This window comes from Salvelinus fontinalis, chromosome 10, assembly GCF_029448725.1.
Source record: "Salvelinus fontinalis isolate EN_2023a chromosome 10, ASM2944872v1, whole genome shotgun sequence".
In the NCBI taxonomy this organism is placed as follows: Eukaryota; Metazoa; Chordata; class Actinopteri; order Salmoniformes; family Salmonidae; genus Salvelinus; species Salvelinus fontinalis.
Genome location: NC_074674.1, coordinates 21,769,923 through 21,788,442, shown reverse-complemented (window position 1 = coordinate 21,788,442; position 18,520 = coordinate 21,769,923). Strand labels below are relative to the sequence as shown.

General features: G+C 42.5%; 1 protein-coding gene across 2 annotated transcripts in view; it reads left to right on the top strand.

The window, feature by feature from the left end:
* Nucleotides 1-1,012: 1,012 nt before the first annotated feature.
* The window catches only part of LOC129863818 (synaptic vesicle glycoprotein 2C-like), a 78,801-nt gene continuing 61,293 nt past the window's right edge, over nucleotides 1,013-18,520 (top strand). Inside the window, exons 1-2 of one of the 2 annotated variants that reach the window (XM_055936099.1) lie at nucleotides 1,013-1,227; nucleotides 14,965-15,986. In XM_055936099.1, coding sequence (XP_055792074.1) covers nucleotides 15,368-15,986 — 619 coding nt within the window. In that variant the 5' untranslated portion in view covers nucleotides 1,013-1,227; nucleotides 14,965-15,367. The remainder of the gene's footprint in view (nucleotides 1,228-14,964; nucleotides 15,987-18,520) is intronic. The other variant, XM_055936098.1, reaches the window with a different exon arrangement.

Genomic DNA, 18,520 nt, shown 5'->3' with positions numbered 1-18,520 from the left:
TTTTATTTTTTATATAGCCCTTCGTACATCAGATAATATCTCGAAGTGCTGTACAGAAACCCAGCCTAAAACCCCAAACAGCTAGAATGCAGGTGTAGAAGCACGGTGGCTAGGAAAAACTCCCTAGAAAGGCCAAAACCTAGGAAGAAACCTAGAGAGGAACCAGGCTATGAGGGGTGGCCAGTCCTCTTCTGGCTGTGCCGGGTGGAGATTATAACAGAACTATGCCAAGATGTTCAAAAATGTTCATAAGTGACAAGCATGGTCAAATAATAATAATAGATAATAGAACTGAGCTGCAGGGATACTCTCTATCTTTCCAGCTGTACCTACTATATTAAGCAGGCAGCATCAGCTCAGTAGTGGCCAAGCTTCTGGAATGACTTCTCTCAGAATATATCTCTATCCTTATACATCTTTCACATTACCATGTACGATAAATAAACGTCTTGTAGACTCACTCGCAAGTTTTATTCAGATTGATTCAGACCGAGTTTCAGTCAACTTGGAACACTTATACTAATTGTAAAACGGAATGCACAACGAGTCTGATTTCCTATTCAGTTGTAATAAACATGATGTGTGTTTTGATCGCGAATATTCGCTGTTAGATGTTGTGGCCTATTCCTCTGCATCAAAGTATTGCTTTATTATTTGAATATCCTCTCAACGTAGCAGCCAGTGTCCCATCCAACCCTCATCCCTCCCCGCATCAGATACTAGACAGATTGTTCCATTATAGGGGATTGCCCACTACTATTATTGATTTCATTCACCCTATTCCATCGTAGGCTAGGATAATGGATAATTAAATGAAAAACACAATACAAAGATATGTACACCTTATAAATCCCGGAGTGTCTCTTGGGACTCAACAATCAATCAACACAGACTACACCCCAAATGTGTAGTACTCGTTCTCTCTCTCTCTCTCTCTCTCTCTCTCTCTCTCTCTCTCTCTCTCTCTCTCTCTCTCTCTCTCTCTCTCTCTCTCTCTCTGTTTTTCTTTCCCTCTCGGCGTCTCTTCTCTTTATTGGAGTACTGCAGAGGCACCGCTGCATCGTGCATCGTGTAGGAGAGGGGGAGAAAAAAAGAAGAGAGAAATAGCACTCCTTGCGCGGTCACTAACTACCTCAGCTTCTGCGTCGCGAGGGGAAACAGGAAATATCCGCTGGAGAAGGCTGGCTCCCTGCGCTGTTTTACCGAACTGTCCATCTTCGGTAGTCTGTGAGTATAGTTGTTTTCCTCTCTTTATACTTACATTTGACTTCAACTCTTTGATGCAAACCCTGTGTATTGTGAGTGCCCTATCCCAGTGATTCCTTTTATTTTTGCCAGGTTTACCGTTGGATAAATGTAGATTTGAAATGTGTATCAAACCGTAGTGGGTACTCATCTGCACTATAATATCTCATCAATAGCTCGAAATACGCTATTTATTGTCATGTATGATAAGACATGAATGGAATAAGACGTTCGCATATTTTGGGAAAACTTTTAAAAGGTATGTCACGTTTCTAAACTTCAAACGGTGTAGTTTGCCATCCGCTGTCCTCCGTGTAATTCAGCAGCTGTCGCTGTTGGAGAGGGACACTTTGATCAACACGTCTCACCCTGCTGAGATCACAACACCGTACATGAATTATCACACATTTAGCTGTATTCATGTAGGCTACTCTAGGCTACAAGATGCTTAATTTATTTAAATTGAATTAATATAGTTATGCTGTTTAAACTTTAACAGTTTTGCAGAAAGGCAATTGACTAATTAACGAATTCACACTCTCTTTCATTCTAATAAACAACATTTTGTACTGAAGGATAATGAAATAAAGAACACAGTACAAAGATATTTACACCTTATAAGTCCCTGAGCGTCACTTGGGACTCATGAACCAATCAACACACATTACAACGAATTTGTATCACTCTCTCTCGCTCTCTCTCACTGCACACACACACACACACACACACACACACACACACACACACACACACACACACACACACACACACACACACACACACACACACACACACACACACACACACACATACACACACATACACACACACACACGGACACACACACGCACACACACGCACACACACACACATTATGCATAAAGAGAACAGATCCATCTACAGCAGAGAGAGCGAGCGAGAAAGAGATTGAGTTTGATGCAGATAGTAGCCTAGACTCATAGACTAGGCGTAACATAGTACATATAAATTAGTATGATATGTTATGTTTGGTATGGTTATATAAGACAAGGTTACTTGTTAAAGCAAAAAATGAAATGGATGGGTTTGGTGTATAGCGCAAACATCCAGCAACCCAAGGGTTGAGCGTTCAAATCTCATCATGGACAATTTTAGCATTTTAGCTAATTTGCAACTACTCAACTTGTTAGCTAACCCTTCCCCTTACCCCCTTAACCTAACTCATAGCCTAGCTAACAGTAGCCACCGAGCCACCTAGCTAACGTCAGACGCACCAAATGCATAACATATACTGTACTTATTGCAAATTCGTAACATATTGTACTAATTGCAATTCATAACATATATGAAATACAGGAGCATGTGCCTTGGGTTAAGTGCCTTGCTCAAGGGCACATTGACCGTTTTTTCAACTGGGCTCAGAGATGCGAACGCGCTTAAACCATTAAGCTACCTGCCACTGAGACGTCTGTAGATAGGAGAGCAGTTAGAGGATAGAGGAGGATGGAGGTTTGAATCCCGTCCACAATGTCAGGACAAGCCCTAGAATCTCATTACAGAACGCGGCTTTCGTCAAAAGGCCGGTCGGTGATTGATGTCCTTCCTGGCCGGGTTTACTGTGACCAAGTAGCAGCAGCGCAGCCTCTCACGAGCTGATAGAACCGCGGTAGTAAAGGGGGAACCCGTGGTGCGTGAAACGACCAGCAGAGAGAGGGGGTGGGTAGAACGAGAGCCAGAGAGAGAGAAAAGAAAGAGAGGAAGAGAGAAAGAAGGAGAGAAAGAACACTCAAGATATTCTCTCTTTGCCCAGTACTACTATCTCTGCTTCCATTGTTGGTGCTGAACATACACAACACCCCGCTGTCTCTCTTTGTACTGTAACATTGGCGATGTGTCCATTTGATGGAGACCGACACTAAACAGTTGAAACAGTTAATTATGGGAGCTTGAGCAGGACTGAACGTGGGCGTATTGACATTTCCCTGGCTCAGCTATACATCGTGGGCGTGTGTCTCAAATGGCACCCTTTTCCCTATAGTGCGCTCCTTTTGACAAGAATCACCAATGGGCCTTGGGTATAGGGAATAGGGTGCCAATTGGGACTGACTCTGGAGAACGTTATCTGGCTACCAGACAGACATCTACCTTAATTAACTCAATGTTGACTGTAAATTGGAATAGAGGTATATCAACGTTGGAATAGAGTGTATCAACTCACGAAAAGATTGTTCCATTGATTATAGTAGTCACATTTAATGTAATTGGGACTTTCTATAAACTAGGGTACCAGTGAAGAGTTCCAATGCTGGACAACTTGTTACAGTGGAAGTCATTCATAATAATATGCCACTTTGTTTAATGTCATTACATCAAGATATAGGGGGGGGGGGGGACATAAAACCTATGTTTAACTCTTTATCATGGTTGGTGACTTGACGGATTTAGTCGAAAATCGTTTAACATAAACATAATTTTTCTGTCTTTGCATTTATGGTAGAGTAAGTTGTCGCTATATCATAAATTAACCATTAATTAGTTCAATTATACATTGAATTTGAACCCTGTAAGAATACTGGATCTTGCTGTCGGACATCTCACAAATGCAGTGTAACTATGTAACATTTCATGTATTATGTTACTGGGTGAAAACAGTTTTCGTGGGCATACAAATCCAAAATAATAAATGCAATTGCAAAATCGAATGCTTCTAACCGAAAGAGTCATATTACCTTGATAATTAAAACCTAATTCGATACAGTCAATGACGTGGTTGATCAATAATGATGTTTAATACTTGTTGGATGCACACTTGGTGTTGAGCTGCAATTATGCTGTGATAATTTCACACGTCATCATCTGATCCAGGAAGGAACGCGAGGAACAGGAACAGCTGTTGTGACAGCGCGTGCAATGCTACGACAGCCCGAGTGCTGAAAAAAAGGTGTTCACTAGGAATGTCCAGAATATTTAGGTGTCTCATTCGTTAAACAGGTGAAGACAGTTGTGAATGGATTCACGTCGGGTCTAATATCCCTAGTGAATTGATGTTCATCATCTGTTGTCTGCTTGATTTACAGCAAGGTCTCCTTAGATTTAACAGAGAAAAGCATCAAGGTAATGAGTTCACGTTTTCATATGTTTTTAGCCCTGGGATTGAACACGTGTGTAGTATATATTATTGCGCAACACTATTCCTATGAATTATTCTTGATATAATGACAACACATTACGTAGCCTCGTGGGCTTCTTCACACTATGATCTGGTAATGAAATAACATGACGAATACATTTTGTTCTCCATGTTAGACCTCCAATTTTAAACAACACGGGGCTTGAAGTAATCTACTTGAATTTGAATTTGGAGCTCCGAAATTCAAGTAGGAATAGGCCTACCTTGAAATTCAGACATTTCCTCAATTTGGTGCTTGAAAAGTCCTTGTAATTATTGTAGCCAATTTCTAACTTCTCCTGCTACCTTATAATTATCCGTGATTACATTTTTGATACGTTTTTGTGAGAGATGTGACCAGTTTCGGGTTGTTTCCCGCCGCTTCAATTGAAGGGTGTTGTTGAGCTAATCTGTTGCGGTTAAACCACGTGCGGTTATTATGAGGATGACAATATCTATTGTTGGCTTCAACTTGGCTTCTCATAAAAATCCTCCCATTACAAAAGTAACCTGGTTTTTGGTCGTTTTCTCATTATAGAAACAGATGGCGAGATTAATGCTCCCGCTACTCATGGTTTTATTATGTTTGCCTGTGTGGGCAACATAGGCTACAGAAAACCGGCATGGATGCGTTCATTCAATTAATTTAGTCAGGCAAGTACACATTATTCTCACATATTTTAGGTATATAATAATAATTATAAAATCAATGCATTTACAAGGCCTAAACAATTCATTATTCTGAAAGTGTGTTAATTGCCTACTTATTTATTTATTTTTTACACTTTTTGCATGTTTTTTTTGTTGGGAGGGGGGGGGGGGGGTGTTCTATATTAAGCCCTATATGTGCATACATATAAATTATGGCATTTTAGTCATTTAGCAGACACTCTTATCTAGATCGTTTTACAGGAGCAATTAAAGTTAAGTGCCTTGCTCAAGGGCACATGGACATATTTTTAACCTAGTCGGCTTGGGGATTCAAACCAGCAACCTTTAGGTTACTGGCCCAATGCTCTTAGCCACCAGGCTAACTGCTCATTGAGGTATTTGAAAATACAATTAAGTGCTTGAGAAAGTCCCTGAATGGCCTTGAATTTGACTCGCCGATGTCTGTATCAACCTTGCTTAAAGGATGTATTGTCCTAGGTCGATGTTGAAATTGGAATTATGGGTCAATTTGCATATATTCCTCTATTCCTGGAGCTGCATAAAAATCATTTTTATTTTTTGTTTCAAACCATTTAGAAATGTTGAGCCCAATGTCACACATTGGCCCCATTATTGATGGAAAGACCAAATTCCTTTTTGATACTTAAATTTTATGGTCTTTATGTCAGTATTGGTACATACATTGAACGCCGACTGCGAGCCAGGCCTAATCGCCCAAACACCAGTGCCCGACCTCACTAATGCTCTTGTGGCTGAATGGAAGCAAGTCCTCGCAGCAAGGTTCCAACATCCAGTGGGAAGTCTTCCCAGAAGAGTGGAGGCTGTTCTAGCAGCAAAGGGGGACCAACTCCATATTAATGTCCATGATTTTGGAATGAGATGTCCGACGAGCAGGTGTCCATGTAGTGCTTGTGATAGTCATTGCTAAACAACACACACACACACACACACACACACACACACACACACACACACACACACACACACACACACACACACACACACACAGTCCTCAGTGCCTCTATGAAACCAGTTTGATCTCTTACAGCTGTTGTGCAGTCATCCCCAGCAGCCAGTCAACCCACACAGCCATCCATCACCATATTACTGCACGCAGCCAGGCAGCTTGGTGGGTGTTGGTGCGTGCCCACGTGTGTGTCCTGAGACTATGACAGCTTTCATGCAGTGTGTGTGTGTGTGACTCCATAAATACATAATTGAGTCCCAGTGTAATGAATGGTTGTTATACTGCCCTCTGTCTTAAGCAGTCAGTAACCAATCACCAGACAATGCTATGTGGAGTACAGTAGGGAGACACACAAAATGTCGCAATGTGACATCACTGAGACTATGACGTCATAGCGCCAAGAGAGGCAGAGCAGTGAATTTACACAACTTTTTCAGCCAGTACTTTTTCACCTCTGGACCAATCATTAAAAAAAAATATATATATATAGTTTTCTTGTTTTTTATTTCTATTTTCCAATTGATGCAGGATGATTAAGAACAAGCCTGTACTGTAACCTTTGTTGCCCCTGAGAGGTAGAGTTTTGGGGTTGGCTGGGATGAAATGATTAAAGAGGGAATGAGAGCATGGGGAAACCACGTCTGATGCTACTGCAGTATCCTGCAGCTACCTAGACAAGAGGACGGGTGTCGTTCCTTCTTCAAACATCCTTATAAGGAAACATCGCCACCCTGCACACACACACATTCACTCCCTGAGGAATACCTGGGTAGTGTTCAGAAAGCACGAAAAACAGGAGGAAACATTTTTTTTTAAACGTTAAAGGTACTACATATATCTAAACAGTTCTCTCCAATCAGAATACAGATTTTTCTTTTAAAAACTTTCTGTTTGCAACCCTGGTTGGATATGGAAAGCTGCATGTTAGTCATTGAGCAGACACTCTTATCCAGAGCGGAGCTATCAGGTTTAAGTTTGTATTTTTGTTTTAATTTAAAAAAATTATCCCACCATCTCCTACAGAACGGGAAAAATCTCCCCTGCTCTTTGAGCCACTGTGTGTGCATGCACGTGTGTGTCCGTGCGTAGGTGTGTGTGTGTGTGTGCGTTCGTGCATGCACGTGTGTGTGTGATTAATGAAGGTGGCTGGGTGGCGTCAGCGGGCCATGACAGCCCCACTAGGAGGAAATCATTTGTCCCCCTCAGCAGGCTCCTGATTCCAGCCAGCAGGAAATGTGCTGATTGCTTAAAACACATCTTGAGGCTGCGGCAGCTATATTAACCCCAATCACTGCACTAGGCACAGCAGCTACGCAGGGAGAGGGACGTGGAAAGGCATTTGACTCTGGATTTGAAATTGGAAGGGTACAGTGTGTGTGTGTGTGTGTGTGTGTGTGTGTGTGTGTGTGTGTGTGTGTGTGTGTGTGTGTGTGTGTGTGTGTGTGTGTGTGTGTGTGTGATTTTCTGTTCGCACCTGCGTCAGTGTGTGTTTATACTGATGTACCATATAAATCCATAGTGTGTTATCTGTGACGCTCAAGGTGCATAGTTGTGATTTATAAATGTCAGCATTAATGAGCATTAGCATATTAACTGTAGTAGGAAGGAATGGATCCACCATCATACGTAATGAAATGTCAACAGACAGACATACAAGGCCTTTAAGTCCCAGATTGCCTGTATGAAGATGACTTTGAAGCGTTTTTACACTGTAGAGAGAGCGAGGGAGAGAGAGAGGGGGAGAGGGAGGGAGAGAAGGGGAGAGGGAGAAAGAAGGACAGTGTGGTAAAGTGACGAGTCTTTCAATCAACCTTTACTAAAACATTTCACGGGTATTCCTATTCCACAGTCTACATCCCACCCCTACCTTGGCTGCTTGGTTATCCCATCCTCACCGGTATTCTTACCCCGTTTTGTAAAAGGTGTGCCGAAATTAGTCAGGTAGAGTTAATCAGCTATTCCCTCAACCTCCCCCCCTGGGTGCAAAACCTCAGCCTCCAGTGTGATTTTGGTCTGTTGTCCTGGTCAGACCCCCACTGAGCCGTCAGACACTGTGTTAAGGGAAGGAGGAGTACTGTAATTGATTTTAGGGAACTTGTCTAACATCCCAAATGATACGCTGTTCCCTATATAGTGCAGTACTTTTCACCAGGGGCCATGTAGAGAATAGGGAGCCATTTAGGACGCAGCCTCCGAGACAGCTCTCTCCTCTCTAGATGGGCCATATGAACAGGAAGTAGAGATATCTTTGTGTTTGTTGTCCTGGTGGTACATTATTGCTGTATGTTTATGGTTTGTTGCATTGTGGTTGAGGTATTTTACTTTCTTTATTGGACTGGGTTGATTGGTGCAGTGAAGTAGAAAGATACACCACATAACGTGGTTGTGTGAACACACGTCACATACTATACACATACAGTACACATGCTGCATGGGCACACACATGCGCACACACGCACGCACGCACGCACGCACGCACGCACGCACGCACGCACGCACACACACACACACACACACACACAGAAACAAGACTTCCTTCTACACTACACACACAGACATCTTCACACGAACACACACACACCCCAAATCCACCAGCAAAGACAAAGTTAGTCAGAACAATGCTGCTTTCCACTCCATTTGACTGCTGCAATGCAGCAAAATCTCCAGGGCTGGTTGAGGTTGGTCTAGACCCCAGCTTCAATGCTCCTGGTAGCATGACAGATGCATCCTCATGTCTTATCTCAGTCCTGGGACCAGAGGTTAGCACAAACACCATACATCATCCTGTCATCTGCCTATACAGGGGCCTCAACCCACACTCAGCCCTCTCTACATATGAAGGCTACTACGCTCCACTCTACACTTCTTCTGTATACGCACAGTATACAGATACAGTGCATTCGGAAAGTAATCCATCCCCTTCACTTTTTTTAAACATTTTGTTACGGTACAGCCTTATTATAAAATTGCTGAAATAGTTTTTTCCCCTCGTCAATCTACACACAATACCCCATAATGACAAAGCAAAAACAGGTTTTTAGAAAATTTGCAAATGTATTAAAAACAAACAACAGAAAGATCATATTTACATAAATATTCAGACCCTTTAATCAGTACTTTGTTGAAGCACCTTTTGGCAGCGATTACAGTCTCGAGTGTTCTTGGGTATGATGCTACAAGCTTGGCACACCTGTATTTAGGGAGTTTCTCCCATTCTTCTCTGCAGATCCTCTCAAACTCTGTCAGGTTGGATGGGGAGTGTCACAGCACAGCTATTTTCAGGTGTCTCCAGAGATGTTCGGTCGGGGTTCAAGTTCGGGCTCTGGCTGGGCCACTCCAGGACATTCAGAGACTTGTCCCGAAGCCACTCCTGCATTGTCATGGCTGTGTGCTCAGGATCAACTTCCAACCCGACTTCGCTATTAAGTTACATTTTTCACGTTGACTTTTTTGTACAGAAAGTTCATACTATTATCACATATTTGACCCAGCGCCTCTTTTCAGTCTTATATAGCAACATTAGAAATAGTGTGTTTCACATTGGATAAAAGTGCAGACTCAAAGCTACAAAATTGTATATCATAGACTGCAGTTGAGGAACAATGGCAAAATAATTATGCTTTGATAGTGAATAAACTTGTAACCCCACTTGTTTTGAATGTTTTGGTACACCCTGCTTGAGAGCTCTTCTTTGTCTACTCCCACTCAGCATTGTTCACACCCTCTTACGCCTTAATCCCACACATCTCTTTAAGGATTCACATGTGAGGCCATGTGCTAAACAGGGTGAGTAAGGTAGTGTAGTAAACAAGCAAAGATTTCAAGACTAAATGTGGTGAAAATAGTAGCCTACAATAAAGAAAAACCCAAGGTAAAAAAAATATTTATCTAGTCCTTGGCCTATATATTAATCTGACTTTGAAGCAGGTCATGTTGTTCTTCCCATTACCTTCTCTGGTAAACACACACTATATCAAATGAAATCCAAGTCTGTTTGTCACATGCACAGGATACAGCAGGTGTAAACATTACAGTGAAACGGTTACTTGCATATTTCCATAGTAACAATATCAAAAACAGAAATTGTACAGATAAAAAAAACTATAACAAAAAGTGTCAATTCCAGTAGAGAAAGAAGTAAATAATATACAGCGTGTACAAGAACAATATCAATAAGGATATCAGTGATACTGGTGATAGATGAGGTAGTTACAGTACATGCATACAATCAGGGCTAAAGTGGCTGAGCAGCAGGATAAAACAAATCTATAGCAGCAGCAACGGTATGGTGTGTGTGTGTGTTAGGAGAGAGTCATGTGAATGTGCATAGAAATGGTCCGTCCGCACCACGCATAAACAAGGGAATCTATATTCGGAGAGCCTGTTTCTGTTCTGCCCTTGACTTAGGTCAATGTCCGTGCCCTCTTCATCGCCAAACTTCCTGATCTTCTCAAAAAGCTACATTTGTCTAGTCGTGTCCAGTCCAGGTGGTGCTTGTACAGGCAGACCATCTATAAGAGGGAGGACATCAGCGTTTTGCAGCAGCAGAAACCTGGTCCCGACAGTCTGAACGCTCCTTGACAACACCAGGCTCCAGAGCCTCAAAGCTGTAAAACAGTCAAATAGACAAAACATTTACAACACAATACAACCTTAACACAACATCAATTCACCTCCCAAGTTTCGATAATAAACAATAACCTCATACAATGCAATGAAAATGATATTCACCTGAAGTGCTGGTATTGCTTGATCTGTGGCAGCGGCTTGAAGTACAGAGTCAGGTGTTGTTGCCAGCCATAGCTTTCCACCAGCACCGTACCATCCTCCAGTCCAACCAGCTGTGGGATGTTGACCCGTCACAGTACTGTCCTTCACAACACCAGAAATCTGAGGATCTGCAGAGAAGAATGGGAGAAACTCCCCAAATAACGGTGTGCCGAGCTTGTGGCGTCATACCCAAGAAGACTGAAGGCTATAATTGATGCCAAAGGTACTTCAACAAAGTACTGAGTAAAGGGTCTGAATACTTATTTAAATATGATATTTCCGTTTTTTTTAAATACATTTTCAAAAAATTCTAAAAACCTGTTTTTGCTTTGTCATTATGGGGTATTGTGTGTAGATTTATGAGGGTAAAAAATGATTTAATACATTTTAGAGTAACGCTGTAACATAACAAAATGTGGAAAAAGTCAAGGGGTCTGAATACTTTCCGAAAGCACTGTATTTAAAGTACCCGTCAAAAGTTGACACACCTACTCATTCAATGGTTTTTCTTCATTTTTTACTTTATTTTTTACTATTTTCTACATTTTAGAATAATAGTGAAGACATCAAAACTATGAAATAACACATATGGAATAATGTAGTAACCGTAAAAGTGTTAAACAAATCAAAATATATTTATTTTTTAAATCAGGAATTTCCTGATTTAATTTCAGTCAGATTCATTTTCAGTCAGATAGAATAAGCAAGGCCCGATCATCCTCCAGAAAGTAGTCAATCACAACTTTTCCCCACTGATCTTTGTCAGGGCAGCAATGTTGTTGAGAGCATTAGAAACACTTTGTAAGTTCTCCATGATATCTTTCAAAAAAGCTGCAGTAGCAAGGATTATCTACACATACTGAGCAGCTCACGTTATAGACAGAAGCATGCTACATGGCAGACCAATCTGAACTCATCTCTTGGCATGTCCAGCCATCCATTATCTCAGCCAATCATGGCTGGCGGGAAGGTTCCTGACTTTATCCGTGGTGAAACCAACTTGGCTCGTAATTTCACAATTTTATTCGTATTTACAGATGGCATGCAAGTTTGCTATTAAGGCACATGAAAGTTCACATGTTCCAGAAAGCATTTCTGCCTAAAAACACATTTAGATAACAAAAATTGTCCAGTGAAGTAGTGACGTGCGGCATACGCCTAGCTTCCTGAAATGGTTCACATATGACCATCAAGCACTTTTGGATATCAGATCGACAGTTACTAACCTCGATTTTGACTTAAAATCTGACTCAGCTATTCCCTTGTTCACACTGAACCCTATTCCTTTGTTTCATGGGCTATTAAAATGACGCTGGCGTAGGCACAGTAGATGGGCTGGCGTCCTGGTGAGACTGAGACAAAGTTAAAATCGACCAGTACTCACCTCCGTTTTATCGGCAAATGTCCAGCCACTCAAGAATAAGATGGATGAGCTTCGTTCGAGAGTCTCCTATCAGAGAGACTTGAAAAGCTGCAACATTATATGCCTTGCAGAAACTCCATGCAGCGGCATGATCAACCGACAGTAGCCTCGGGTTCATCCTGCCCAGCGCCGAGGGGTGTGCCTCTTCATAAACAACAACTGGTGCACTGTTTCCAGTGTGAAGGAAATCCCTCGCTTTTGCTCACCTGATATAGAATAAGCTGCAGACCTTTTTATCTACCGAAAGAGTTCTCGTCTGTAATTATCACAGCTGTCTACATCCCTCCACAAGCCAACACCACTTTGGCAATCAACAAACTGTATGGGGCTATAAACAAATAAGAAACCGCAAACCCAACGGCAGCATTTCTGGTGGGCGGAGACTTTAACGCAGGCAGACTTAAAACCGGTCTACCTCACTTCTACCAACACGTCTCCTCCGCCACTAGGGTCGCTAAAACTCTAGACCATGTTTATTCTACCCACAGAAACACATACAGAACTAGGGATGTTAACAGTTAACCGTTAATCCATTAGCCGACAAAAATACATTTGACCGGTCATGCTTATCGGTCTATAGGTTAATTTGCATAATTTTGAGGAATTCAATTGGCGTGTGTATTATTCCATTAGTCGTTAGGTATCTTATCACACGCACACAGCATACAGAGCCTAGTTTGAGGAGCAGAATGGCCTATCACCTGTCAGACAGCACGAGAGCAGCTCCTCAAAAAGCTGGTACTGGAGTGAAATATGCTTTTATAAGCCCAGTCATTGCGCAACCAATACTTCTAAATGCAATCACGTGTTAATTGTTTTGATGGCCACAATTCATGTATTAAAACTGTTTTGATAGTCTCGATTAAAAATAGCTACCATTTTATTTCTCAATCTCAACTCATAATTAAAGCACGTCTCCCATTCGCCATTCAAGTCATTGGTTGCTTTCAATGGTAGCCATGATATCAATGTGTTACCCACCACTTTACAATGTGAGTTTGAGGGATTAAAATGGCCCGAAAGTTGCTAAAGATGTCAGCCACCCAAGCCATAGGCTGTTCACTCTGCTACCGTCCAGCAAACGGTACCGGAACATCGGTTCTCAGACTAACATGCTCCAAGACAGCTTCTACCTCACAGCTACCTTCATGTACATATCTACCTCAGATACCTTATTATTATCTATCCGGATGCCTAGTCACTTTACCCTACCTTCATGTACATATCTACCTCAGATACCGTATTATTATCTATCCTGATGCCTAGTCACTTTACCCTGCCTTCATGTACATATCTACCTCAGATACCGTATTATTATCTATCCTGATGCCTAGTCACTTTACCCTGCCTTCATGTACATATCTACCTCAGATACCGTATTATTATCTATCCTGATGCCTAGTCACTTTACCCTGCCTTCATGTACATATCTACCTCAGATACCGTATTATTATCTATCCTGATGCCTAGTCACTTTACCCTGCCTTCATGTACATATCTACCTCAGATACCGTATTATTATCTATCCTGATGCCTAGTCACTTTACCCTGCCTTCATGTACATATCTACCTCAGATACCGTATTATTATCTATCCTGATGCCTAGTCACTTTACCCTGCCTTCATGTACATATCTACCTCAGATACCTTATTATTATCTATCCTGATGCCTAGTCACTTTACCCTGCCTTCATGTACATATCTACCTCAGATACCGTATTATTATCTATCCTGATGCCTAGTCACTTTACCCTGCCTTCATGTACATATCTACCTCAAATACCTTATTATTATCTATCCTGATGCCTAGTCACTTTACCCTACCTTCATGTACATATCTACCTCAAATACCGTATTATTATCTATCCTGATGTCTAGTCACTTTACCCTGCCTTCATGTACATATCTACCTCACATACCTTATTATTATCTATCCGGATACCTAGTCACTTTACCCTGCCTTCATGTACATATCTACCTCAAATACCTTATTATTATCTATCCTGATGCCTAGTCACTTTACCCTGCCTTCATGTACATATCTACCTCAAATACATTGTACAGCACCTCTGCACATTGATCTGGTACTGGTACTCCCTTTATATAGCTTCATTCTTGTGTATTTTATTCCTCCTGTGTGTTACTATTTAAATGTTTGTGTTATTTCTTTAATGCATCCTTGGGAAGGGCTCCAAAACAAGCATTTCACAGAAAAGTCTACACCCGTTGTATTCGGCGCATGTGACATATAAAATGTGATTACATCTTTGATTTAGTGGTGAAGCAGGATGGAACACACATGCTCAAGACAGAATACACACACTCTAGACCAGTCTAGAGACGGAACACAGAAACTAGATGGAACGTACCGTAAAGGACTAGATGGATCAGACCTAACCGGAACTCGTAGACCCCCAAACAGATCACATGGGTGTCTCAGACCCATTCCAGTCAGAGAGTGTATGGAATGGATCCACTTTTATTTAGCCCCTTCTCTCTGTCCCTTGTTTCCGCCTTTTACGTTCGTTTCCTTCCATTGACGTCACAGACAGATCCCCTGATAATGTTGAGGGAGAGTTATAGCTAGCACACTGAAGTCCTCAAGGCTTCCTCACTAAATCTACAGGCACAAACAGTCCACTCTGCAGAGAACCTGACTTTAGAGACTGACACTGAGATGGGACATTAAACCTGAACACTGCTGGATCAGAAATTAAGCAAATGTATCTCTCTCCACAGAAAGATGAGCTGTGACCAGACCTAAAGACAGCGTGGATGGTGATCTCTCCTACTGGAACTCAGCTGTCTTCACCTCTCAACCGTGTGACTGCTCCCATCCCACTGCCATAGAGATCTGCTCTCCCTCACACCAGCAGCATCAGCTAGCTATCCTAGCCAACGCTAGTATCATTTGAACCATCTCCGAACTTACTGTCATTTGCTGCAGCTGAGTTGCCCTGTTGTAACTTACATCAGAAGAAAGTAAGAACTTAAGCTAATGTTTGTTACTTTCTAATTTTCTCTCACACTTAGGTCAGCTTTTTTGGCAGTTCTTTTTGCCAGTGAGCATTGGTTCCCAACTGACCTAGCTGGTTCGATAAAGGACAAATAAAGACAGGTAGATAGAATCAGAGTCAGCAAGATGGATGAGCCGTACAACAACAGGACGTCACTGGTGAAGGGCGCCAAGGACATCGCCAAGGAGGCCAAACGTCATGCCGCTAAGAAGGTCAGCAAGGTCGTCAACCGCGCCGCGGACGAGTACTCCTCCCAACGCAACTACAGCCAGTTCCAGAATGAGGACGAGGACGATGATGATGGACGCTACGCCTACACGCAGCCCGACGGCAACGACCACTTCCTCGGTGGTCTTACCGCCAAAGACGAAGACGGGGAAGACTACGCCAGTGACGCCACTGAGGGTCACGATGATGAAGATGAGATCTATGAGGGGGAGTATCAGGGGGTGCCTGCTGACGGGAAGCCTAGGGACGGGCATGATTCTCTGGGTCAACTTGTCTCAGACAGCATGAGGGACCGTAAGGACCTGGAGCAGGAGAGACAGGCGGACGAGGAGGAGCTGGCCCAGCAGTATGAGCTGATCATGCAGGAGTGTGGCCACGGCAGGTTCCAGTGGCAGCTGTTCTTCGTGCTGGGCATGGCGCTGATGTCTGATGGAGTGGAGGTGTTCGTGGTGGGGTTCGTCCTGCCCAGCGCCGAGCTGGACATGTGTGTCCCCAACTCTGGAGCAGGGTGGCTAGGTAAGGTGTGTGTGTGTGTGTGCGTGTGCGTGTGCGTTTGCGTGTGTGTGTGTGTGTTGATAGAAACTAGTGATTGGGGGAAATAACAATACAGTTATATATCGGGACATTATTTTTGATGATATATCGTATCGTGTCATTTTGACAACAGAGCAATATTATTTTTGCGCTAGTTGGAATTGTCCTTTGATAGCATGTTCCCCATGTTCTTTTTCAATAGTGAGCCAATTTGATTTCAGCACTTTTATTTCCATGACTGATCAAAACTCGTTTTCTCATGGCTCTTTCTTGTACCTCAGCAGCAGACATACAGTGCATTCGGAATGTATTCAGACCCCTTGACTTTTTCTACATTTTGTTACACTACAGCCTTATTCCAAAAAGGATTAAATAGATATTTTCCCTCATCAAATTACACACAATACCTATAATGACAAAGCAAAACAAGCTTGGCACACCTGTATTTGGGGAGTTTCTCCCATTCTTCTCTGCACAGCGTTGCTGCACAGCTATTTTCAGGTCTCTCTAGAAATGTTTGATCAGGTTCGATCAAGTCCGGGCTCTGTCTGGGCCACTCAAGGACATTCAGAGTGTCACGTTCCTGACCTATTTCTGTTAGTTTGTTATGTGTGTTAGTTGGTCAGGACGTGAGGTTGGGTGGGCATTCTATGTTTTCTGTTTCTATGTTGGTTTATGGGTTGCCTGGTATGGCTCTTAATTAGAGGCAGGTGTTTGGCGTTCCTCTAATTAAGAGTCATATTTAGGTAGGCGTTTTCACAGTGTTCGTTGTGGGTGATTGTCTTCCGTGTCTGTGTCTGTACACCACGCGGGACTGTTTTCGGTTTGTTTGTTCCTCGTTCATTTGTGTAGCCTATGTTTCCTATTCGTGCGTTCTTCTTGTTTTATGTAAGTTCGTCGTCTAGGTCTGTCTACACCGTTTGTTGTTTTTGTTAGTTTAGTCAAGTTTCGTGTTTTTCGTTAATAAATCATGTCTATGTTATACGTTTGTAGCCTGTGTGTGCACTTCGTTCTTAGCTTCACGATCGTTTTCTTGTTTTGTTTAGTGTATAAGTGTTTTTGTTTCGTTTTGCCTTCGTATTCATTAAAAGGAATATGGCTTATTTTCCTACTGCTGCGTTTTGGTCCGTCAATCTTCCACACGATCGTGACACAGAGGCTCCCAAGACATCTTCTGTGTTGTTTTTGCTGTGTGGTTAGGGTCGTTGTCCTGTTGGAAGGTGAACCATTGCCCCAGTCTGAGGTCCTGAGCGCTCTGAAGCAGGTTTCCATCAAGGATCTCTGTACTTTGCTCTGTTCATCTTTCCCTCGATCCTGACTAGTCTCCCAGTCCCTGCCGCTGAAAAACATCCCCACAGCATGATGCTGCCACCACCACGCTTCACCGTAGGGATGGTGCCAGGTTTCTTCCAGATTTGACACTTGTCATTCAGGCCAAAGAGTTCAATCTTGGTTTCATCAGACCAGAGAATCTTGTTTCTCATGGTCTGAGAGGTTTTTTAGGTGCCTTTTGGCAAACTCCAAGCGGGCTATCATGTGCCTCACTGAGGAGTGGCTTCCATCTTGCCACTCTACCATAAAGGCCTGATTGGTGGAGTGCTCCAGAGATGGATGTCCTTCTGGAAGGTTCTCCCATCTCCACAGAGGAGAGTGACCATAGGGTTTTTGGTAACCTCCCTGATCAAGGCCCTTCTCCCCCGACTGCTCAGTTTGACTGGGCGGCCAGCTTTAGGAAGAGTCTTGGTGGTTCCAAACTTCTTCCATTTTCTTGGGGACCTTCAGACCTCCAGATCTGTGCCTCGACACAATCCTGTCTCGGAGCTCTACGGACAATTCCTTCGACCTCATGTCTTGGTTTTTGCTCTGACACCTTATATAGACAGTTATGTGCCTTTCCAAATCATGTACAATAAATAGAATTTACCACAGGTGGACTCCAATCAAGTTGTAGAAACATCTCAAGGATGATCAATGGGAACAGGATGCACCTGAGCTCAATTTCGAGTCTCGTAGCAAAGGGTCTGAATAAGGTATTTCTGTTTTTTAAGGTGAATAAATCTGAAAACCTCTTTTTGCTTTGTCATTATGGCGTATTGTGTGTAGATTTATGATTAAAAAATGTATTTAATCAATTTTAGAATAAGGTTGTAACGTAACAAAATGTGGAAAAAGTCAAGGGGTCTGAATACTTTCCAAATGCACTGTATGGTGAGCAATATGTTTGGAATATCGAATCACAATTAAATCACAGTATCGAATCAAAATACATATAGAATCGTGATAATCGTGATAATCGCAAAACATATCGTATCGGCCTAAGTATCATGATAATATCATATCGTGAGGTACCTGGCAATTCCCAGCCCTAGTAGAAACAGGGGCAGTGAGGACATTGGATGCCATTTACAACTGTATTCTCATTGCGTTCGAGCATGTTGAGTTATCATGCCTCCTATGGAACGCCGTTTTGGTCTTTGCGTGTCAAATGACTGCAGTTTCTACTGGTCATTGTTTTC